Source organism: Podarcis cretensis (assembly GCF_951804945.1).
Source record: "Podarcis cretensis genome assembly, chromosome: 5".
Lineage (NCBI taxonomy): Eukaryota > Metazoa > Chordata > Lepidosauria > Squamata > Lacertidae > Podarcis > Podarcis cretensis.
In genome coordinates, this window is record NC_137174.1 from 34,389,514 (window position 1) to 34,415,252 (window position 25,739).

Genomic DNA, 25,739 nt, shown 5'->3' on the forward strand with positions numbered 1-25,739 from the left:
GCAAAAACATATAAGCAAGAAAAAATGGACAAACTGCTAAAATGGTTTTGTTGGTTTAATTTCATTGGGTTGCCATATTTTGAAAAGTAAAAACCAGGACAACCCGAAAGTTGTTGAGTTCTTCCCACCTTTGGAACTCAGGTAATGTCTGGGAAAATCCAGACATATGACAGCCTTAAATTTCAATCAGTTGACATAATCATGTGAACAATTTATCCTACTTCCCTACAACTGTTAAGTCTTCCTACAGTGTATTCAACATACAGTATGGGAAATTAATTACGTGTTTCTAATTCCCCCCCCCCCCTTTACTCCTCCCCTTTAAAAAAATTAATTAATTAAGGTACCTTACATCCAAACTGGGGAACTGTGACTTAAGGTCTAAGTACAAATTGGGATGTAAAAGCAGGTTCAAGCATGTACATTTAAATAGCTGATGTTACAGCATAAGGTTTCCATATGTTGCAGGCTCTCTATGGAATGAAACCCCCAAAGCAAGGTGATAGCAAATGGCCAAACTGCGTTTCCTGATCTTACACTGTCACAGAGGATAAAATATTGGTTCAGAAATTAATGTACTTTCCATACTGTGAGCAGGTGCCAGGGGCTCTTCTGAATGTTCTACCTGAGGCACCTGAAGAGTTTGTGATTCCCTGATTGCTACCATATTGCAGGGGAGCCAGGAGGGCAGTGCCAGCCATTCTACCTGAGGCTGCAAAAGCAAATCAGTGTTAACTAACATAAGACAACCATGTGCCTTTTGCAGTACCTTGTTGTAAATCACTTTGCTGTGCTTGTTTATTAATTCATTCAATCACTTGGACTAAGGTTACCAAATGTCCCCGTTTCCTGGAGACAGTCCCCGGATTTACAAATCAGTCCCCATACAAAATCCATTGAAGTTGAAAAGTGCCCTCCGGATTCATTGAAAAAAATCTGGTAACCTTAACTTGGACTGCAAGTCTGAGAGCAAGGAAGCCTAATAGGAATGAGATGGAATGGGATACGTAATTGGAATGATTGCTAACTGGCTATTTGATATTCATCAAAAATGTTCTAGCTTCAATGATCACAACTTAAGTCTCAGGAGCAATGTCTCAACTGGCTGAAGGCTGAATTTGGAAGGTTCTCTTAAAGCATCATTTTCTTACCACAAACATTAGGGGAGTGGAGAGGATTTAAAGCTAAGTTAAGTAGTAGGGTGATACTTGTGATCTAGTGCAGTGTTTCCCAACCTTGTGCCTCCAGCTGTTTTTGAACTACAACTCCCATCATCCCTGACTAGCAAGACCAGTGGCAAGGGATGATGGGAATTGTAGTCCAAAACAGCTGGAGGCACAAGGTTCGGAAACACTGATCTAGTGAACTAGCAGCTCAGATGGATAAGATTACTCATACAATTCTGCCAAGCCCTCAAGTATCTAGTCAAAAAAAATGAAAAACTTTGTCCCATTATGGTTTAGGGGTTGAATGGCATAACACTGGAGCAGCTTTCAAGCATGCCTTTAAAAATATTGGAACAGAATCCAAACAACCTGAACATCTTATCTGTAAACTCATACAAGCTACTTCTTGTTTTGCATTAGAAAACATTTATGAGCTTCAAAGCATGTTCCTTACTTTCTCTTGAAGGCAATAGACACAAATGCATTATTCATAAATAAGTCAGTAAAGACTTCAACTATTTATATGATAATTGATGGTAGCAGTAAGAATATGAGAATATAAATAGTCCTCAGCACAAATAAATGCCTTTTCTGCAGGTGTGCTACCAGACTTATTGTTTATGTCAGAGATATTTCAGGATTGTGATACTTTTGGGAAGGAGGAGGTAGCGTGATATTTCAACTTTACTGTGTGCTAGTCAGTCAAAGTAGGCCAAATGAAATGTAATACATTGAGATATATCCCTTTACAGATTTATAAATATATCACTTTTTGAAACAGGTGTTTTTATATACATACTTCTGAAGTTTTGTCATGTACTAGGGAAATTAATTCTCTATCTTTACAAACTTTTTTCCTTTAGCAAGATCATACATTAGACAGCATTTAGAATACCTTTGTTTTGCTCAAAGTAGATGAGTGTGCAAAGTAATTTATATGATGGTTTTCTGTAGTAAGGTTCTTGATGTCTGACTTTATAGAAGAGCAATTGTCAGGAAACTATGAGGGATGGGAAGATAATTGATTCTTTCTGGGGAACCTATGTCCTTTCATCTGAAAGAGAGACATCAAATTGCCAACTGCCCTTGGAAACAACAGTAAGAAAACGACTACCTAAAAGATATTGAGACAGCAGCAGCAAGTAGAGCAACTAACCAATCAGCTCCTCTGTCCATTCACCTGTCTGTATGCTGAGAGGTTCCTAGCTTTATATACTAATTGAGAAGGGCAGTGGAAGGATTAGCAGCACTTACAGTTCTGACTGACAGGAAGCTTAAAATACAGAGATTCTGCCCCCAAAAAGAATGACGATAGAGTGTATGCAAAGGTAAAGAATAGTAGGGGAAAAAATTTGGCTGGCATTAATCCACACCATCACCGGCAGCTCTTCCTGATGGACATATTCCACTACACAGTCCCAGCATTTGGTTGGCATCTTCCTAAGATGTCCATGGTAATGGGATGTAGCTGAACATGTGGAATGAAAAGATGGGGACACAGGGCTGAGGTAAGGGAGGAGAAGTGGCCAAGTGAAAGAAGGAGGGTGCCATCTGGAAAAAGGAAGCTAGAAGGACTAACTCATCCATTAACCAATGGCTCCTCTTTATAATCACTGTAACATACATATTCCCACCATTTGGTGGTTTATGACAATATCAGACTTTACTTAATTTTTAGTTGGATTATACTATTGACCCAATTAAGAGAAAACTGTTACATATTAAAAATTGCAATCATTGTATATATGCTATTATATTGTAAATAGTTTTAGGATGCTTTATGGGAAGCAATTCACAAATAAAAATAAATAAATAACAGCAACAAGCAGTGCACAAGGAAGAAGTAGAATTCCCTTGATACCAATATGACTGTGTTATACAGCAATGTATAATTGGCAGCGGTACTGCTGTTTCAAAACTGGCGCAATCTGTGAAACTGGATGCCAGATGCCAGATACTTGCTAAATAAATGTAGTATACATACTCCCCATACATACTCGCCCACAATATTTTCCAACCCTACAACTATCACCACACCACCCAGCCACAAGAATTAGCTGGCCATCCTTGGGTACGCAGTGTGTCAAGCTTGTATATCTGTATATATATCTTATGCTGAATAGCAAGATGTAATTTTGCATTGCTTGTGTGTATTGCAAATCCTTTGTTATAACTTCAAAAAGCCTATAATAATTCAGAATATAAAATGTTTTGCTGTTTGCACTACCAGAGGTTAACTTGATTTTCTTTTAATAGCCTTGATACAAAAAATAGAAGAATTTACAAACTCTAAATAAATTGTTTCCTTTTATCAATCTTTTGCTCCCTCTACACACAAAACCACCTGCTAGTCGTTAGCTGTAACTAACATAAGACTCTAGCTTTTGGCAGGCATCCTTGAGTTCTTTTAGTTATGATGAAGAAGTGAACTGTCTGTTGGCTAAAAAGAACAACCCTTTGATTTGATTAGGAATGTTGGGTAACTGGCACAGCTGCCTTTGGTGTCTACAACTTGAATGGAAAGTAGGCAAAGGGGTGCCAGTAACCATTTAATATGTGCTTTTTCTTTCCAATATTATATCTTCTAAAATAAGGGCTCTGTTCTTCAATAGTTCATCAGTTTGCTTTATTAACTCCATATCTCCTTTTACACTTCTTTGAAATATCCAGATAATACAACTGTTTCCTCCTGCTGTAATTAGTGCCTCTGATGGTTTCTCTATATTTGAAAATAAGAAAGGTGTCCACTATCTTTCATCATATCCTCTTTAACTCCTAATAATTTTTCCTGCTTTGTATCACCACATGCACCGGATATGTATTTATACAAAAGACCTGAAGAAACAGAAGAAATTATCTACCAGGCAGACAATAGCTTACTCTTTCTTTCCACTTATTTTACTTCCCTGCACCCCTCAAGATATGTCAAACTCAGTATTCTCAATTGTGAACTGATTTATTCTCCCAAGTATTCCTCTTCTTAATTTCACTCACAATATAACATTACCTTCCACCCTGTTGAACAGACAGGAATCCTCGGCTTTAATCTTTCATGCTTTCCTCTTCCTTGCTCCCCAGTCACCAAAGCTGTCCCCCTTTCTCCATCCCATCAACTTTTTACTCAGGATCTTGCTCTAGGGTTCTCCTGTCTTAACTGCTATAACCTTTTGACTTCTTTTGCCTCCTCTCAGTAATCTCAGCTCTGTCTAGAACTTGGCTACCAAACCCATCCACAAATTCCTACTAGGGATAGGGGAGAAAATCAATTTCAGTTCACATTTAAAGGCAAACCTACTTAATACTCTCTCTCTCTCTCCAAAAAATGTGCAAATTGAAATGAAGCCATCCTTTGAAATCCACACTTCTCTGAATTTTGTAATGTGGCCCTCTACATTATGTACAAAAATTAATACACTATGGTAAAATGTGCATATAAAAGGATATATTAATGCAAATAACATGAAAACCCATTATTTGCAAAATAGATATTACAGATGTGTGTTTTAGGAGAAATTTGCACTAACCACTGATGAATTTTCATGCGAACTTTTTAATTATTATTTAAATCACAAACTGATGTGGAAATGTGGAGAAACTCAAATTAAGATTGGGGGAGAAATGAGAAAAACAGAAACTAAAATTGATAGAATGGCCCATCTTCAATCCCTGCACAAATGAAGGAATTTCCATTCTTACACAAATGTAGAATTGGAAGGGATCCAAGTGACCATAGCTATCCTTCCCCATCTCATCTTGCTGTCATCATAATGTACCTCTGTCCCTAACCTTTCCCCTCCAGTTCTGTGACTCTGAATCCCATGAAGGTGTCTGTCTTAGAATGGCATCTTTTCTTCCTTTTAGTAGAAGAACATCTATGTGGTGCCACATCACCCTTCTAGCAAACCCCTTTCTAGTAACCCATCTCTCTCATCAAGGTTTTTTGGCTTAAACCCTAAGTCCTCATCCTTACCTCAAATGAAGCCTAAACACATTTAACTGCCTCTTTCTAGGTTCATTTCTGGTTGCCCTTGTCTCTCCTGAGGGAAGCAATGTGCTCCCCAAGGCATCAGTGCATATGTGGAGTGGGATCTTGGTGGCACACCTGATTTGTATGAATATAGGCTCTGTATAAAGGTACACGGGTGGCACTGTGGTCTAAACCACTGAGCCTAGGGCTTGCCAATCAGAAGGTTGGTGGTTCGAATCCCCGCGACAGGGTGAGCTCCCATTACTCGGTCCCAGCTCCTGCCAACCTAGCAGTTCAAAAGCACGTCAAAGTGCAAGTAGATAAATAGGTACTGCTCCGGCAGGAAGGTAAACAGCGTTTCCGTGCACTGCTCTGGTTTCACCAGAAGCGGCTTAGTCATACTGGCCTCATGACCCAGAAAAACTGTCTGTGGACAAACATCGGCTCCCTCGGCCTATAGAGCGAGATGAGCGCCACAACCCCAGATTTGTTCGCAACTGGACTTAACTGTCAGGGGCCCTTTACCCTTTTTTAAAGGCTCTGTATAAAGGTGTCAGGAATGAGCCAGCTCAAAGCGAAGGTTTGCAGCCAACTGCAGAAAGCAGCCAAGAACAGGGAGGCTTTGATGTTAGTCAGGCAGGAGAGAGCCAGCAGCTGCAGACTTTGGCTCTTCCTGACCTTGATGAGCCGGCTGATAAGGCAGTAGCTGAGAGCAGGCTGGAACACAGCCAAAGCTCTCCGGAAACACAATCAGGTGTGAACAAACTCCTCTCAGACCCGGAAGAGGTTGGAGATGATTCAATAAGACCGCAGAGTCGGCGAATGTAGGCGTTGTTAGATCGGAAGCAAAACAAGAGACATCAGGGTCGTAAGTTCAATATCTGCGGTGACACCAGAAGAACTCTTCAGAAGGGTTAGCTTGAGTGTTGGTGCTGGAGGCCTTGTTAGAGCCGTCCTGAGCTATCTGTTTTTGCAATAAATCCTCCTTTTTAATTATCTACGCTTACTGTGTTATCAAGCTGGGAACCTGACAAAAGGTCCCCCTCTCCCCATCACAACCTTCTGGTTTCTTTCTTTCTCTCACACATTGCAAAGCCTCACTGTGTGTTTGTGATATTTGTAACAGAAGGGTTATACGAGGAAACTTGAGAATTTAATCCTTTCTCTGCTAGTCATTTTCCTCTGAAAACTCCTTCCACAGATGGTCTTACTTCTACCAGTATTGCAGACTTGTAAACAGAGGCCTGGTATCACTCGAGGTTTTATGACATGCATTTGTAGCACACAATGTTGCTCGCAGGGTCAGCCTTACTGTGAGGTAATCTCCTCAGGTTGTAGATGCTGTGGGTTGCTGTCAGTGCTACCTGACTGACAAGGCACTGCAGCACTACTCTGTTGTCCTTAGGTATGGTGAATGTATGGTGGGAGATTTAACTGGCAGTCCAGTCAGCTTCTGCACATGGAGTGAGGGAGGGCAGCATCTTGTTCTTTGCCTCAGGCAGCAAAATGTCTTGGGCTGACCCTGGTTGTTTGTGCTTGGCAGTTACTGAGAATAGATAAGCAGCTGTGCAGCCACACATTTCTGTCCATGTCGTGCATTATACACGAACAAGTAAGTGGAGAGTGTTATTCCTGTCTGGCATGAAATATATTGTGTGTTAAAATATACTAGTCAGATCAAAGAGATTGCGGTTGCAGACACCAAAGGGAAACTCAGATTTGTGGTTTCTGTGATGGTTCCACCACTCCAAAGAAAAAGAAAATTCTAAAAACACAAAGAACGCTCAGATAACTCTAAAGGAAAGGCAATTATTCCGGCATAACTTTCTCTTTTTCTATTTCATTTTAACTGATTTATAAAGAGATAACAAGGATTCTTAAATTTAAAACAACAAAATGTCACAAAATAGCTATATATCAAATAAGTTTTAAAGATAAAAAAATGAATACAGAAAATAAAAAAAATATGAAATGGTAAAAATAAGAGATTTTGAATAGGGCCAAATGTTCCACACCATTTTAGGATTTAGCAATAATATGGAAGTGTTTACTCAAGTAATTGGGAGAATGGGGGAATAGTTCCATATTAATGTGATAATTATCATAGCAGCTGTTAGGAAATATAGAATGAACATTTTATATGTACAATAATTTTGTAGTCTATTAAATTCAGCATCGGAGGCCCACTATTGCTGGCTGGAGACTTCCTGTTCAGTGTTTCAGCCATTCCTTTGAGGATACTTTACATATAGACCCTGAGCATGTTTAGACCTTACTGGGTTGGTTTTTTGGAGGGGGGGCAACTGGCTCCCTTAGGGGCCCTTCCAGGGTGGGTGGGTCTGGATCTACTTCTGCAGAGCTAATTCTTCCACCATGTTTATCAGGAACCCTGCTTTGGCTACATAGCTGTCATAACTCAGCACCTAAGTTAGCTATTAATATATTCACAGCAATAATGTGGAGTGTTTCTGTGTAGCCAGCCATGATCTTCTTTCATGAGATTCCATTTCCTTTCCAGTCATTTGGCATTTCATGGCTGCTGAGCATGCCCATTGCAGGGGATTGGACTAGATGACCCTTGGGGTCCCTTCCAACTTTACAGTTCTATGTTTCTATGATTTGATGGGTTCACCTAGTGTTGTGCTGAAAAATTTGTCCTGATTTTTGTTGTTGTTGTTGTTTAACCACCTTCTGTCAATTAATAAGATAAATGACACTTGAAAATTATGAAAGGGAAGAGAAAATTTTGATGAAAGTCTCACGGGTGTGGTGCAAAGCTTTATGGTGCTCATCTTACTTTCAGAGAGGTGTCCTTTCTTTCACTCTACGAATCATCTTTTTCCATGGTCTGCACTCTGCAGATGGCCATGCATAATCTCTAGGACTGAGAAGCATTCATATGAAATTGTCAGCATGTTAAAACAGTCCTCATTGCTAAAAGATTCCCAGCAGTTAGGTTTAATGCTGAGAATCAAAGATTATGAAATGATGCACCAAGAAACAGATATGCCATTAGATGTTAAATTAATTCCTAAGAGGAGAGTAGCACACTAATGAGCTAGATTCAAAAGCAAATAAGTTCTTCATATTAAAGTTCAATTCATTAATTAATATTTCTGTGTGTAAATAAAAATACCACTCATATTGGAGCTAAAAGGTAATGTATTAATGTGCCAATTTTTTTAGTTGACTTGCTCATAATGAAAACCATTATATTAATTTTCATGCTCTTAATGCCTGCTGTGTAGTTATTGATGCCCTGTGATCCATGATTAGATTTAGCTGCTGCATCCATTATTTTTATTGGTTTATAATCTCTGTTTACAATTTTCATAAATTTGGCTGTTGCTGCTATCAGCGAAGAGCTTGATTGTTGTGCCTACAAACGGACTAAATGTGAATTCAATTGAAAAAGAGAATATTGTTGACCTTTTTTATTTCTTTATCCATTTTATTTCCTACCTTTTCCTTTTCCCAAGGAAAGAAAGCCTTTGGAAATATGAAAGTCATCAGTCATAAACCCATGTACATTTGTAAGAATGCTTCACAGTTTTCAGTTAGATGATCATGCAAAGATGTCTGTGGAGAGGGATATTAAACATCTTGTGATGCAGAGTGCTGTTCCTATGCCACATACACAAGTGCCCAACAACAGATCAGCAAAATCCATCATGACTCTTTGACTGCATACACAACATACATTTAAAGTACTTGACTCCCTCTCAGAGAATCCTGGGAACTGTAGTTAATTAAGGGTGCTGGAAATTGTAACACCATAGGGGAAACTACAGTTTCCATTATTCTTTGGGGGGAAGCCATGTGCTTTCAATGTATGTTGTATATGCAGCAGAGGATACCAGGACTGAGAGATCCAGAGCGAGGGCCCAATCCGACCCAGGCTGCAACTTCATTACCAGGAGGGGGAAAATGACCTAAATTCTAGATCAAAGCAAACAAAAACAGTTGTTTTATATTCCATTTTCTGTGCTAAGATATCTAACAGAAGAGCCTGAGGAGCTGGAAGACACTTCTAAAAGTTCCCTGCAGGTCTTTTGGGCAATTTTCCTTGTGAAATATTCTATCTACAAAAACATATTCGAGTATACTTTGGGAGAGAACTCCCCTCACTTATCTTTCTAAATAATATTAAAAACAGCACCTGCAACCAATCTTCAGTGACGTGTGCACAGACCTTCAGATTTTGTATACAGTACCAATAACTCTGGCAGTAGCTGAAAGAAGTTTAAGCAAATTAGCACTCATCAGAAATTACATGGGGGGCAGCAACTAGTTAAGCCAGTTGGTATTTTGAGTGTTGCATTACAACACTGTTTGGCATTTTGAGTGTTGCATTACAAGAGATACTGACTTGGAGGAGATAATGCGTGATTCTGCAATGAAAAAGGTCAGGAGAAAAAAAATAAAGGTTCAAAGTTAACTACAAAATGTTTGCATCCTTATTGGTATATAAGAATGGAGAGGTGGCAACAAGAGGAGAGACATTTTCGGGATGGCTCTCTAATTGTGGAATGCTCTCCCCAGGTCTCCATCCAATATATATTTGGGTACCAGTTTTTCACCCAGGGGTTTAGCCCTTAGTTTGGATAGTATTATGTTGCTTATTTTTTACTGGGGTTTGGTTGTACAAATGTTATGGATCTGTTTTTAGGATTTTTTCTTGTTCGGGTTCTTATATTTGTTTTGACATTTGGGTAATTTTGTAAACCGCTTGGGATTATTTTGTAAAAGAAAGTGACTAATAAATTATGTTACTAATGGAAATGTCAAAACTTAAGCTTAGATACCTTGATCGGGACCCAAAACTCATTTTGCAGGCTAGATGTTATATTAGGAAAATTGCAAAGAAAAGGTGGATGTTTGGAGGCATTGTAGAGAAACCCCAGTGTGGACTATGTTATAATCTGAGGAATGTAGAAAATGTAATTTCAGAATTAAAATAAAAAAATTCTTTCGTCACTCATGTTTGTGTGGAATCAGGTAGTGGGATTATTTGGGAAGGATCTCTGATCCCTCTCAGAGAAATTCAGAGAATGGTGACAAGGAAGAGAGGGCCTTTTAAGTTGAAGAGCCCTGCTTATGGAGTGTTAAGCCCATATGGCAATAAGATTGCTATCTTTTTGGTGCCAGGATAATACTTCCATCTGCTTACTAGCATTTACTGGTATGTGATGGGCTTCGTATAATTATCGATTTCTAACAGGCTTTAGTTATTGTATGTATATTGTGATAACACTTTTTGTGTTAACAGGATGTGTTTTTCTATTATATGTATAAATTGTAGATGTTTTGTTTTAAATTTGATATAATTATATTTTTGTAAACTTATACTGAGTCTTTTTTGAGAGATGATGAAGATAATTCATAGTGTTGGGCTCTGCTTTTAGCCAAAAAATTGTGTGTTTATTTAATCTTCAGTTCTTTGCCTAGCTGTTTCCTTTTATTTTTATGTTATTTAAAATACTTAAAGTGCCATATTTTACAAATATCAAAGCAGTGTACAACAATAAAAGCAAGCATATTAAAAATTCATAAAAATACAATAAAACAATAAAGGGTGAATCACTGGGTAAATAACTATTTAGAAATCACTAATGAATTATAAATATAAATAACGTTGGAAAGCATGGAATGGGCTCCTTTAAGATTTTAAGAAATAATCATTACATTTTGGCCTGAAGTTTCTCCGTTTTGTGTAATTGGCAGAGGGCTATATGATTGTTCCCAATTAACTTGGGGAAAATGAGATTAACATCACAATTTTAGCCATTTCTATTCCAGAGTTAATCCTATTGAATTCAGTGGGGCCTAATGCCACATAAATGGGGTTAGGGTGGGAGCTGGGGTTACATTTTTTTATAGAATCGGGATGAGACATAGAGATGAAGCTCATTTGGACCCATTTTGTTCATTATTACTCATCCCATACTTGCTTGAAATCCAATAGCTAGTCTTCTGAATAAGAGAACCAAAAGGTACAGATGTTCACTTATCTGGATAATGAAAGAAGAAATGGGAAAGCAATCATGATTTTCCAAGGGCATATTTTAAACTGAGTTTCAGTCTGAAATACAAGGTGGATCAGCTTCGTAATCTTTCTAAATTACCTATATAAACAATGTTCCTTGGTGAAACAGAACAAAGAGGAGGCTGTGGTCATTCTGACAAGCTACATAAAATATCCACTTATAAAATGTTATGTGCTTGTAGTCTGCTTTCCAAAACAGTTGTTCAGATACTGATTGTTCTCTGCCCACATCTTATTCTAGCTGCATTGAGCTGTTGTCTGTTTTGAAGGACTTGGATTTGTCTTTGAACAAATTTGTCTTACATTAAAGAGGACATGAGAAGATAAGGCCCCTTGAGATAAGGATTGCAAATCTGACTTTTATATAGTGTTACCTTGGAAAAGAATGTTTTGGGGATGCATGGGGGAAATGTTAATTCTTTCCAGGACGAAGTTACTTTTCTCAGCAATATTCTTCTAAGGCTGTCTCAGAGTTTCATCACTACTGAAATATTTACAAAACAAAACAAAAATAATTACATTTTTTTTTGTTCTGCAAAAAAAAAAAAATCAACAAAGTAGAATGCCAGATGCATTTTTGATGGATTCAGCAAATGGATTTACAGATGATAGTTATTGTTACAATAATAATAATGATGATGCATACATTGCACAGAGCAATGTGCACTGGACTCTTTCTCATTTCCGGAATTTGCTGTAGCAAAAAAACCCCTAAAATCAACAAATTAAAGGGGGGGGTAGAATGATGGAAAAATAAGTAGGAAATTAAAGTGTATCATATTAGCTTGCATCTAGGCAGGCTGCAATCTTAACCGCACTTAGAATTGTATTGCTATGCATGCTTAGAGTAGAATCATTCACATCAACAGCCCTATTGATTTCAGTGGGTCTACACTAAGCAAGACCAGGTCTGGCTCCAATCCCATCTATTCCGTGATGATTGACAATTTCAGTACAATATGGTCACTAAATCACCCTGTAAAATATTTGAGTATTGTGATACCATAATAAAAAGTAAATACAGTACCTCAAATACAGTAAACTTTCTCTCTCTCTCTCTCTCTCTCTCTCTCTCTCTCAGAGAGATTTGTTAGGAATTATTAACCTGAACAGTACCAAAGTTCACTACAAACTGTTTACTATGCTTGTCACTGGAGTTTTGGCTAGTTGAATTCAGGAATAAAGTGTCACTGTCAGTATTTCCTGATGATAATGGACTATATTTCTCTCTCTCAGTATATATTTCTGATCCAAGAGCTGAATTTTTTTTCTATGCCTCCTTGTGCATGTTCTTGCCTCATCAGACCAAAAGTAAATTACTGAATAGACAAGAATGTAGAACAGAAGTGAGGAGTTCATTAAGAAGAAGCTTGGCATATATAAGATTTTGAGGTAACAGTTTCAGAGAGAAACGGAACTAACTGTGGTTAAAAAAGTAAAGTACCTAGGGGTAAACATAACAGCAAAAAATCTGAGTCTATTTAAGGATAATTATGAAAAATGTTGGTCTGAAATTAAGAGAGATTTGGATAGTTGGACAAAATTGAAGCTTTCTCTGTTAGGCCGAATTGCTGCTGTTAAGATGAATGTATTGCCAAAGATGTTGTTTTTGTTTCAAACATTGCAGATTGTGGACAAGACAGAGTGTTTCCGGAAGTGGCAGAGAGATATATCTAGATTTGTCTGGCAGGGCAAAAAGCCCAGAATTAAGTTTAAGATACTAACTGATGCGAAAGAAAGAGGGGGCTTTGCCCTGCCGGACTTAAAGTTGTATTATGAAGCCACAGCCTTTTGCTGGCTAAAAGACTGGCTACTTCTCGAAGACACTGACGTATTGGATTTGGAAGGGTTTAACAATGCTTTTGGTTGGCATGCATATCTATGGTACGATAAGGTTAAGATCAATAAGGTCTTCAAGAACCATATTGTCAGGAAAGCAGTTTTTAATGTCTGGACAAAATACAAAGACTTACTGGAAAATAAAACTCCGAGGTGGCTTTCACCTCTGGAAGCTAAGGCCCGAAAAAGACCCAATATGGAGGCCAAATGGCCAAAATATTGGGAAATATTAGAAAAAGATGGAGACAATTGGAAATTGCAGAGTTTGGAGAAAATGAAGGATAAAGTGCGAGACTGGTTACACTACGCTCAGATTAAAGAAGTTTTTAAAAATGACAAAAAGCTAGGGTTCCAGGTGGAGAAATCGAAGTTGGAAACAGAACTGTTAGAGCCTAAGATTAAGGTATTATCAAGAATGTATAACTTGCTGCTGAAATGGAATACACAAGACGAAATGGTTAAATCGGTTATGATAAAGTGGGCTCAGGATATTGGGCATAACATCATGTTTGAGGACTGGGAAAGGTTGTGGACCACTGGGCTGAACTTCACTGCATGTAATGCTCTGAAGGAAAATGTAATGAAAATGATATATAGATGGTACATGACCCCAGTTAAACTTGCCAAAATATACCATTTGTCTGATAATAAATGTTGGAAATGTAAAGAACATGAAGGAACATTCTTTCACATCTGGTGGACTTGCCCTAGAGTGAAGGCCTTTTGGGAAATGATATATAATGAGTTGAAAAAGGTATTTAAGTATACCTTCACTAAGAAACCAGAGGCCTTCCTTCTGGGCATTGTCGGCCAGAAGGTGTTAAAGAAGGACCGAACATTTTTTATGTATGCAACAACGGCAGCAAGGATACTCATCGCCAAGAGCTGGAAAACTCAAGATCTACCCACACTGGAAGAGTGGCAGATGCAACTGATGGACTATATGCAACTGGCCGAGATGACTGGCAGAATCCGAGACCTGGGAGAAGAGAGGGTTGAAGAAGACTGGAAGAAATTCAAGATTTATCTACAAAAGTATTGTAATTTGGTTGAAGGCTAAGAAGGATGCTAGATCATAAATAATTGCCTACCATTGAATTAGATTTGAAATTGACGATAAGTGAGATTGAGGGAAATATAAAATTTGTGGAGAATAGATCAAACTAATTGAACAAAATTTAAGAATATAAATAAGATGATAAATTGCTGGGAAAAATTTATAACGATGTAAGTGGGAGTGGGAGACGTGAGGGAGTCCAAAGAAGTTCTGGAAAATGTGTTATGATTCATGTTATATTGTTTATTATTTTTGCATTTTGTATTTTAAAAAAAATCTTAATAAATATTTATAAAAAAAAAAAAAACACAACTGTGAAAGTATACGTCACTGAAACTGGGGTGGAATACATACAAAATAGTTATTCACACCAACCAGTCCACTTGCTTTCCTGTTCATGTTAACCTTTCTAATCCTAGGATTATGCTGGTTATCCAAATGCAGTTACAGTTTTAAAATGATGTAAAGCATCACCCTTAAAAAGAAAATAGGGATGCTGGTCTTTTGTTTTCAGACTATATTTTATTAAACTGCTAACTATTACTATTGAAATACATCAAATTCCTATATCTTTCTGAACATCAACTGCAGCCCAAACAAACCCCAAACATTCGTATATTTGCACCAGAAACTAGTGACCAAATTCAAAAGCACATACAGTGACAGAAACTATTTGCCTTTCCTCCTTGAGGAGAGAGTTGGAGGGTGAAATCAAAGGGAAATCTTTCAGGCAGAATACAAGATGCTACTCAGCTTCATGAATAAAACTGAGTTGGGCTTTCACAGCAATAGGACTGCAGTGTGCTGACAGCTGAGCATAAAAAGTTATTTGTATGATAGCTGAGCCAGTTTATTATCTCTCCCTCTGACCCAGTAAGATTTTGGATTGATCAAACTCTTTTCTTCTTCTTTTTCCCCCTTCCATATTGATATTTTTATATCATTTGGGGTTCAGTGGTTGTGTTCTTCACTGAGATGGAATGGGAGCTTCTAGAGAAACCAGAGAAACCATGGACAGGTGTTTGTTTCGTTGTTTGAGCAGGCAGTAACAAAGGACTTATGCCTGTTCTACTGAGGCAGCGGGACATGGGTGGCGTTGTGGGTTAAACCACAGAGCCTAGGGCTTGCTAATCAGAAGGTTGGCGGTTCGAATCCCCACGACGGGGTGAGCTCCTGTTGCTCGGTCCTGCTCCTGCCAACCTAGCAGTTTGAAAGCACGTCAAAGTGCAAGTAGATAAATAGGTACTGCTCCAGTGGGAAGCTAAACAGCGCTTCCGTGCACTGCTCTCTGGTTCGCCAGAAGCGGCTTAGTCATGCTGCCCACATAACTCGGAAGCTGTATGCCGGTTCCCTCGGCCAATAAAGCGAGATGAGCGCCGCAACCCCAGAGTTGGTCACAACTGGACCTAATGGTCAGGGGTCCCTTTACCTTTACATTTACTGAGGCAGTAGCAAGGTAGTAGAATGAATTCAATCAATTCAAGTTACAGATCACATTTGTCAGTATTGCCCTGTTTTGAAGCTTCCTACAAGTAGAAAACCAGCACAGCAAGGAACATGCCAGATCAGTTCATTTCCATTCATTTTGCTAGTCTGTGTTTCTCAAAACATATTTCCATTCAGGTGTTTGTTTTTATATGAGGGAACATTAAAGAGGCACAATCCTATGCAGAAAATCCTATTGTGTGGAATGTTAGGAAACAAGTGTTCTCATTTCCTAGAGTATGTTCTGTGAGTGAGATCTGTACTCTAATGATGTATTTGGTTTTTTGTTGCATATTCAAATATAAGCTAACAGTCAAAGAAAGCTACAGTTGTTGTTTTTTTTACTTTGAATTTGAACCACTTTTGTAAACCTAAAATCAAATAACAAGGTGCTTTTACAACAAAATGAGATAGGCACTTTTCTAACCTTTTCTCCATATGACTGTATTCTAGATGACAATCAAATCTGGCTGATGGAAGCAGCTGTCAAATAAGTGATTCTGTGGCTGGGGGATGTTGTACCAGCTTATGCACCAGCAGGGTGACACAGTCTGTTACTTTGCTGCTACTATAGAAATAAAAATGTAGCAATAGCTCTGCATGCTATGCTACTTCTGTTATGCATCAGATACATGAGAACTGGGACATTTGCAGTTCATCCTTACCTAGGAGGTATATGGGCTATGAAGAGCTTTGGGAGGGGGATATAATCACATGAAATTTTGACAGCATCTGTCACTTTCCTTCTGTGTGATGTAGACAGGGAAGTCTTCTGAATTCTTTCCCCCATGTTTAGACTTAGCTGATCTGAGCTGATGGTTATAAGCAGTGCTTTTTTCTGGGGGTACGCAGGGGTACGCATACCCCTAAACATTTTGTGAATCTAAGTTTGGGCTCATTGAGGGGCAGTATTTCAGTATGAGTAGGAAAAAAGCACTGGTTATAAGAAAGAGAGAATGTGTGTAAAATCTGGTGGTTTAAGGCAATCAGAATCAGTAAATAGGGCCCAGATAAGAGTCAAGTAAACTCAAATATTTCTGTAACACTTACGAGGCTTGATTTTTACTGATCTTACAGCTAAAGAATCATTACAAGACTTTCCCCCTATGCTGTTGCTACCTTAGAGACTTCTTCTGACTGGAGCAAATACAATGGTATTCTGTGTCTGTTTTTGGTATGAAAGAAAGAGCTGTCCTTAGATGCTACTCTTATCTTTAAAATGTCACTTGACATAACAATGGCAAAGTCCATCAGCAGGCACAAAATTGGGCCTCAAAGCCTGGGGAATTGTCTAAGGACAGGTGAAAATCTTGAGTCTTCACACCATTTAAAAGCACTTCCTCTCCTTCTCTCCCCATTCAAATGCTTTGTACACTGCACAGCAAATGTGTGCAGACTCCCTTGACACATCTCACTATTCTTATAGAAATAATTCAGGTGTTTGAATCAAGTAGGAATCACCAGGTTTGAAACGCTGTTTTAGGGATAAAGTATCTGGAGGCAGTGGCTGTATTTGGACAACATGATAAACTGTGTTGGGTGCAAGAGACACAGGCTTTCCTAGACTCATTCCCATCATAATTAACCAACTAAGGTTTCTCATGATGAGAACAAGTCTAGGCAGGCCTCGGACTCTTGCACACTCCCTTCTCCTTCCCTGGCACAGCCATAAGCAGGAGTAGAGTCCCCTCCTCCTCCTCCTCCTCCTCCTCCTCCTCCTCCTCCTTCTTCTTTATTAACTACAGACTAGGATTATGCAAGAACCCTAAAATGTGGTTAAACTTAACCATGGTCTGTTCTTACAAATGGTTTCATAATCCATGGATGGAAGCTGGCTCGTTTCAAACAAACCATTCATCAAAGCAGTTTTTAGCCAAGCTTAACCACAATTTGTCATGCTCAAATGACATAAGTAACAGTTAATAATAATAAAGTCATGATGAAGTGTTACAATAACCCTTGTGTTTTGGTGTGTGTTGATCTCATTTTAGTTTACTGCTGATTTTTAAAACGTTTTAAATAACTTATTTTAACAATTTTATTGATAATTCCTCTTGTAAACTGATTCAAGGTTTTGTTAGGATCAAGTGATATTTAAATTCTCCTCTGCTCTTCCACAGTGGCCCTGAGGAAGAGACTGGAAGCTTCTCCCAGGTTAATTGATTTAGCATACCAGCTGAGCTGAGATCTAATCTGTGGTAAATCTTACTATGATTTGTTGAACAAGCCAGCTGAATCACTTACAGTTAGAAGTTGGCTTGTTTCAATAAGCCATCATTAAGATTAACCATAGTTTGTGCAAATTTGGATGTTGCAATCAGTTGCTATTAATCTAAAATAGAAATGAAAGCTTCAAAGCTCCTCCTTGTATTTGAACCAGAAGACTAGATGGAGCACAGAGAACCCATATTTTGCTTAGGCTCATTCCTAACACGATAAAGTCATGATTTATCATGACTTCCATATGCAGTCAATGCACATTAGTGTGAAATTCTGCTGGGCAATTTAGTTCCTCTTTATGCTGACTCATTAGGATGCTACAATAGGGAAAGATGGTGCTAAATCAGAAGGCCATTTATTGAATCCTGTCATTTGCACTTATTGTCGTGGGGGTGTAGCTGGATGTCACTGGGGCTGATAGGAGTCCAACAGCATCTGAAGGCCAACAGGTTGCTCAGCCCTGTTCTAGTTTCCTGTAGCAGCCTTCACAGGAACATCAAACCCATGTCACTTGAAAAATCCGAACTAGCTTAGTTAACTTAGCCATTTCTTCATTTAATAACTCCTAAATAAATTTGCAGCTATAGCAGGCTAAATGGACAGGGCTCCAGTGTCAAAGTCTGTTTGTGATTAAGTACCACATTGTATAGCAAGTAACAATACAGGAACTATAACACTGGACTGAAAACCTATTCTTCCTATCACACCTATTTTTCCCCCATTCCCCAAAGGCCTGACATTTCTTGTGATGCTCATAAATCAGTTTGTCTAAAAATGTTTTTTTCCTTTGCCCTTTATATGAAAATAGAGACTTTGGGTAAAAAGGCAGAGAAGCTGTATTCTATGTGCAAATGTTGACTGAAAAACTCAGCAGTTGGTAGGGTTGGGGAAACCTCTGAGATAAGTTCTCCAATATTATTTAACCATAAATGCAGTGCTTGAGAGAATATGGTGTTCTCCTCTCATGGCAATCCAGAACCACAAAAAGCATAAATAGAGCATGAATTAAAATGAATGTTTCCTGATTTGAAATTTAGAAATGATTGGTAAATAGCTTTCAGAGCCATGCACAAATTTAATCATATGGTACTAAGAAGATGCTTTAATTTCACTCAATTTCATCAGATCAGATTGCACAAAAATATCCTATTCATGAAGTTAACCCCAGTCACATCCAGCTTAATCTCCTTAAATATGTCAAGGAAAATCCATATGATTGAATTAAATAAACAGTATTCAGAAACCAAGAATCTGATTTCACATTCATTAGAATTGTTTGCTTTAATAGGTAAAGTCTGGGTGCAATGAAGAAAGGGAAGATCTAAAATGATCACTCTGTGAAGGAAAACTATCAAATCCCATAGTCCCTCTGATAAAGTTTTTATCAAATCTGGTTTCCTAAAATTCTCCTTTAAACGAACAAACCATCCTCCTTAATCTCAGTTTGAGATATTCCCGTTATTCAAGAATAGCTCCATAAAAAATAATAAATGAAATAAGAAGGAAGGTCACGGCAATGTTGTGAAATTGGAGTGTGGCGATCACACAGGGTCTCCGGACATTTAACAGTCTATTGATCCCTGTGCCACCACTGTGCTCACTTCTCCACTGCCACCAACCAGTTAGGTAAAGGTAAAAGGACCCCTGACCATTAGGTCCAGTTGTGACTGAATCTGGGGTTGCAGCGCTCATCTCGCTTTATTGGCCGAGGGAGCCGCCGTTTGTCCGAGACAGCTTCCGGGTCATGTGGCCAGCATGACTAAACCATTTCTGGCGAACCAGAGCAGCGCACGGAAACGCTGTTTACCTTTCCACCGGAGCAGTACCTATTTATCTACTTGCACTTTGATGTGCTTTTGAACTGCTAGGATGGCAGAAGCTGGGACCGAGCAATGGGAGCTCACCCCGCCGCGGGGATTCGAACCGCCAACCTTCTGATCAGCAAACCCTAGGCTCTGTGGTTTAACCCACAGCGCCACCTGCGTCCCGACCAACCAGTTACTCTCTGGTAAAACATTGAGTCCAGTTAGTTGTTAAAAGTAAACCAAAAAAAGTTTATTTTACAAACATTAACAAGTTTATGGTTTCTCAGATAATATTCCTGTCAATATCTTAACTTTAGTTTCTTTACCAGCCCTATACCTTCCTAACACCTTCTGACTGATTATCTCAACTGTTTGACTGACTCCTCTTAACAAATTCTCTCACTCTCTCACACCAGACTAGCCCAACCCACAGACTTATCTTCTCTGTCTCATCTAACTCCAGACTGTCTTCTCAACCACTCTAACTCTCTCTCCTAAAAAACCCTCTGTGCTTAAACCATATACACAGTTAACTCTGCCCCCTGGGTTCCCATTGGTTAGTCATTTTACAATTAGTTAACCCTTTCCCTATGAACCCAGTATGATGTCGCACACATAGGAGGGCAAACGCCACATGGAGTTCACATTTCTTTGAGTCTTTCAGGTAACCCCAAATCCTGTCTTAACATATAATGTCAAAGCAAGGTTGGAATCCCTCCTCCTCCTTCCTCCATCATGAGTGCCATTTCTTCCAGTTCATCAGAAAGCACATAGTTTGTCATTGCATCTAAACCAGCAAACCATGGTTGTGCTATTCTTCCAAATCAAAGCACATTCAGTAAAGTGCATTGACTAAATCATATACTGTATATGTAGGGATTGCAGACCCTACCACTTTTTCCTGGGGGTGGAAAATAGAAAATCTTTTTAAATCCAGGCCTTCTGACTCTTCCATCCAACTCTCCTGCAGAGTGGAGAGCCTCAGCATTAGTACAGAGAGGCTGAATAGGGATAATATTAATTGCTTGACTTTTGTTTCTGCATGTATGTGGGGGGGCGGAGAGTTTTTCATGTCACACTGAAACTCTGAACAGAAGGCTGTTTCAGATCCAAAAAGCCATAAAACAACAACTCTAAAACACTCTCAAGCTTGCTTTGCAGCCATTCCATGCTGAATAGCGCAGCCAGGTGTAGAAACCATATATGCAACCTTTATACTATGTTCTCTACAGAAGGCAGTTGACCTTTTACGCTAAGTGGGAAATCATTTGTGAAATCCCAATTACTTGGTTCTAAGCTATCTCAGCAGGTGAATGCCACGTGTTAACCATGCTTTAGAAAGGGAGCACATTACGTGTATAGGGAGAAATTGCTGTCCTTTTTTATACAAGAATCTCATTCCCCAAAGTAGAAAATTACAAAAGCAACTGGTGCAACACAGGTAAAATGAGAGATGCAACTTACTTTATCATAGCAGATCTTCAAAATGTTTGCTTTTTAAAACTCCTGTAAAGTTTTGGGGGATTTTGTTCAAGCATAAAGGACAATGGGCAATTGACCTTCCCAGAATCATATCAGAGAGCTCTGCATTGTGTGTGTGTGTGTGTGTGTGTGTGTGTGTGTGCGCGCGCGCTACCATCTGGATGCAAAGTTGCCAAGATTGTAGGGAGAAGTCAGGTGTCTTGCAGGATTTTTGTTAGGATGCAAAACCAGGTTGGCCTTGAGCATGTCTCTTTTCAGCTATCCTCAGTTGTTGAAATGGGAAAACAAGATCCCCAAAGCTTATCCTTTAGTCTCCTGTGGTTTGGTATGGAAACAGCTACTCCTTCTAAACCGTTCCTGCAGTACTTTGGTGAGACAGCCCCAGCAGGGATTTAAAATTACAAAACATGCATCAAAGCAAAGTGTGGAAATATAGGATCTTAGACCTTTAAACTATCCCCTTATATGCTGCTTCCAAAGTCCCCCCCCCTTCCCTTAACTTTTAGTAAGTTAAAAAATAATAATAATAAATAATAATAATAAATTTTATTTATATCCCGCCCTCCCCAGCCGAAGCTGGGCTCAGGGCGGCTAACAACAATCAAAATAATCCAACGATTCTAAAAACATTTCATTATAAAAATTAATTAAAATCAAATTTATGGCAACCAATAAGCAAAATTCTGTGCAGATTGCCAGAGGAGGGGGGTCAGGCTGCGCCCTGACCAAAGGCCTGGTGGAACAGCTCTGTTTTGCAGGCCCTGCGGAAAGATGTCAAGTCCCGCAGGGCCCTGGTCTCTTGTGACAGAGCGTTCCACCAGATTGGAGCCGCGGCCGAAAAGGCCCTGGCTCTAGTTGAGGCCAGCCTAACCTCTCTGTGGCCTGGGATCTTCAAGATGTTTTTATTTGCAGACCGTAAGTTCCTCTGTGGGACATACCAGGAGAGGCGGTCCCGTAGGTACGAGGGTCCTAGACCATAAAGGGCTTTAAAGGTTAAAACCAGCACCTTAAACCTGATCCTGTACTCCACCGGGAGCCAGTGCAGCTGGTATAGTACCGGATGAATGTGATCTCGCAGCGAAGACCCCATAAGGAGTCTCGCCGCGGCATTCTGCACCCGCTGGAGTTTCTGGGTCAGTCTCAAGGGTAGCCCCACATAGAGCGAGTTACAATAATCCAGTCTGGAGGTGACTGTCGCGTGGATCACAGTGGCTAGGTCACAAATTATTCAAAGAGTAGATTAATGTGCTTTTCTATACAGCAGCAAGAAAAGACAGGCGGCATAACTTGGGTACCAAAATAGTAAGATGTTTCTAAATTATTTGCACAGAAACACAAAGAAGGCTTGCTTAAGCCATGCTGTCTAAGCTTGGAGCATCCAGCCTAGATCTCTTTACTGGTAGGGCTCACATGGCAGGACAGCTTACTCTATGGCCTTAACCCCTTCATGCATTAATTAGAGTTAAGCATGTTGGTTATATGAGGCTGATTTATTCCACATATAGAGCCCTCTGCTTGTTTCCTGGCCTGTGTAGAATTGAATCAATAGGTGAAGCTAATGCTGTGGCCTTTCACCTCTTGACTGGTTCCAAGGATGGCTTCTATTAGAAATGAGTTGCCAACTAGGGATTCAGATGTATTGTAAAGAAGAATGCACACTGTGTATCTGAGAATATGTATCCTTCCACACAAGTGCACAGGCTGAAGTCAGTGTAGAAAATGTCATTCCATGCTGCATCAAAATCTTATCTGCTCCTTTCAGATGTATTGCCAGTAGGTTATCGAGTTGGCATTTTCGCCTAAGGACAAAAGCAGGCTCTTAGCACCTAAGAAGGAGGATCAGCTTTCTGAAGAAATAAAATAGGGTATTTAGCAAAAGCCAACATATGGATTTAAGTTCATAAGTATAATAAAACAGTCATTTGGATCAAGGACTGTTTCTAAAAAGTATAATTAAGCGAGAAGAGTATAATATGATTAACTCCTGTGTATCATTAATAATAAAAAATGAAACCTACTATAATGAAAGACATCAAAGATTATAATCCTGCATGATAGTGTTAGAAGTCAGAACCAAAAAGATGTGGCATTAAGCACATCATTAGAAAAATATAGCAAGGTTTTTTTTAGGTTTTTTTTTAAAGCATGCATCCCACCTCCAGGAACATTTTCAATACATTTTATCCCCACTCAAATATAGTAGTAGCTTTATCAGGATGACTTTTGTTAAGGTTACATGTGGAGAAGTAAGGTTTAAATGTCTCATCTCTTTGCATATGGTGGCCCTGATGAAATCCATATACCCTGCTCTTGCTTTCTAAATAAGTAAGTAAATCATGATATGGTTTAATGCATTGAACGTCACATATATTTTGGTCCTCAGTGGTTAAGTTTGTACTTCAGCTGTAAATCATTTGCTCCACTAGATTAATAAGCTGCCTAGATGTTGCTGGAATGAAGAGAAAAGGTAGGGGACTTAATGAAATCCAAAAGCCCTGTAATGGGACTCCTTTCAATTTTAGCCCAATGGTGTTCCCTATTAGTCTTCTAAAAGCAGGTTTAAAGGTTTGTTGTCACAACAGATAAGGGAACCAAACACTTCCTTCTTCCCCTCCGCCTGTAATTCAAGCACTCCAAATACTAGGCTTTCTGGTACAGTGCTCTCTGTGTGGCTTATCAAAGCTCTGCCTGAGCTCTACTGAATCATCAGTGGTTATAAAGCCACTTCCGACCTGCCCAGGAGGTGGGGTTGCGGGCTTCACGCCCACCCCCACGTGAGCGGGGGCTGGTTTCAGCCCCCGCGAGAACAGGGGAATCCCAGCCGGGTCTGCCCTATTTAGGGCCAGCACAGAGGGGGCTCGCCCTCTTTTCGCCGGCTAGCCATCACCTCCCCCCAGTGAGCGAAGGGTGGTCTGTTAAAGGACTCCGGGGGGCGTGGCCCTGTCCGAAGCCTATGGAGGTGTGGGCCAAAGGCACGCCCCAGAGCGGTGACCCGGGGGAGCTCCTAGTCGACGTGCCTTGGCAGGAGACTCCCCCGATAAAGTGTTAACCCTTCCCCGTGTCTCCAGCAAGTGGGCTGGAGCCGGACAGTCGATAGGACCAGTGCCTAAGCCAATGCCTCTCATTCCTGAATTCAATAAAGTTGTGGCCTAATTCGCCCAATTAACCTTAATTATGGTGTCTCGTGTCTTTATTTATCCTGGTGGGGGGCGGGAACTCGCCACGCAAAGTATTTATATCTGAGGTTTAATGGTTTGGAAACATCATTTCATGATTTAGTGTATTTTATATTGTTGTTTTATTTGGCCATTCATTATAAACTGCCCCGGGGTCCTAAGGACTGGGAAACAGTTTAGAAATGAAGGTTTCGGTAGAAATAATGGGCATGCTTCACTTGTTAAAAGCAATGGAAAACATGTGCAAGCCAAGGGACCAGATTTCATGGCTAGTGCTTCATGGTATTTGTGACTTTGGACCTATGTCTGAAAGCAATATCCCGGTGTATAGTGTGCGTGACGACAACATATGAGCAATCTTGCTGATGCTAAGTAAGTCTGAGTTTGGTCAGTGCCTGGATAGTTGATGACATGGGAACCACATGTATGATTTCAGAGGTGCCAAGCGCATGCAAGATTGAGGGGGCCTGTTGTGCATGTGACATCATCAGGAGGAGGCTGAGTGCGGAATCTGTCACGGCTTCAGTGGCCAGCAGGTCCTCTCTCATGCTGAGGAGGAACCGGCCATACTCTGCTCTACCCTCGGCCTCCTCTGACACTTCAACACTGAGGGGGTCTGGCCCCCTGCCAACAGATATGGAGGGGGCAAAGACAGCTCGGCTCCATAGAGTCGGCACTCCTATATGGCATATAAATGTAGGAAAATAAAAAGGAATAAATCTTATTCAGCCTAATGCCATAGTCATGAAACAAATAGTTCCCTCCCTCCCACCCTTCCATTCCTATCCAGTAAGAAAACTTAATTCTGATCAATGTAATATATGTGGTTCTGTTGTGGTTGTTCTTTTTCTCCCTTTGTTTGCTTATAGCTTTACGTAATGCATCTCACTTGTCAATATTTTGAACAGCTGTAGCCATAATTTGTGAATGTGGCACATAGCAATTGTCTGACATATGAGGAAACTCGTTACTGCCTTTTGAAAACCTGCATTGCACTTATGTAACGCCAAACCTGTCATCACTGTTTGTGTTTCAGGCACAATATTGGTAGACAATATGTTGATCAAAGGTACAGCAAGAGGACCTGATCCCACCATTGAACTGACATTAAAGGACAACGTAGACTACTGGGTTATCTTAGATCCTATCAACCAGAGGCTTTATCTAAACAGTACTGGACGAATTCTCGACCGAGATGTAAGTTGGTGTCTCTTCTTCCCCCTCGCTCCAGTTTCTGTTTTGTATTAAAAACTGCTGATTTCAGTGGAAAAATAAGCATTTTCACAACTAATAAAGGTGGGAAATGTGAAATGTTTGTTTACTCAGTGTAAGTCTCATTCAGCCCAGCTCCATATGCTTCAGATTGCAGCCTAAGGATGTTTGTTAGTATATTTTATAGTTTTTGGATATTCTATCCAAAATAGTGGCAGGGTTTTTTTTAAGGACATTCTGTATCTGTATGTTGATCTATATTCATACTGATGCAAGGCTGTGTG

The 25,739-nt window shown here is 39.7% G+C and overlaps 1 protein-coding gene across 19 annotated transcripts in view; it reads left to right on the forward strand.

Annotated features, from left to right (window-relative positions):
• PCDH15 (protocadherin related 15) overlaps positions 1-25,739 on the forward strand; it is a 647,566-nt gene that overhangs the window by 367,550 nt on the left and 254,277 nt on the right. For all 19 annotated transcript variants that reach the window (XM_079976223.1, XM_079976213.1, XM_079976221.1 and 16 more), the window contains one exon: positions 25,280-25,440. In XM_079976223.1, coding sequence (XP_079832349.1) covers positions 25,280-25,440 — 161 coding nt within the window. The remainder of the gene's footprint in view (positions 1-25,279; positions 25,441-25,739) is intronic.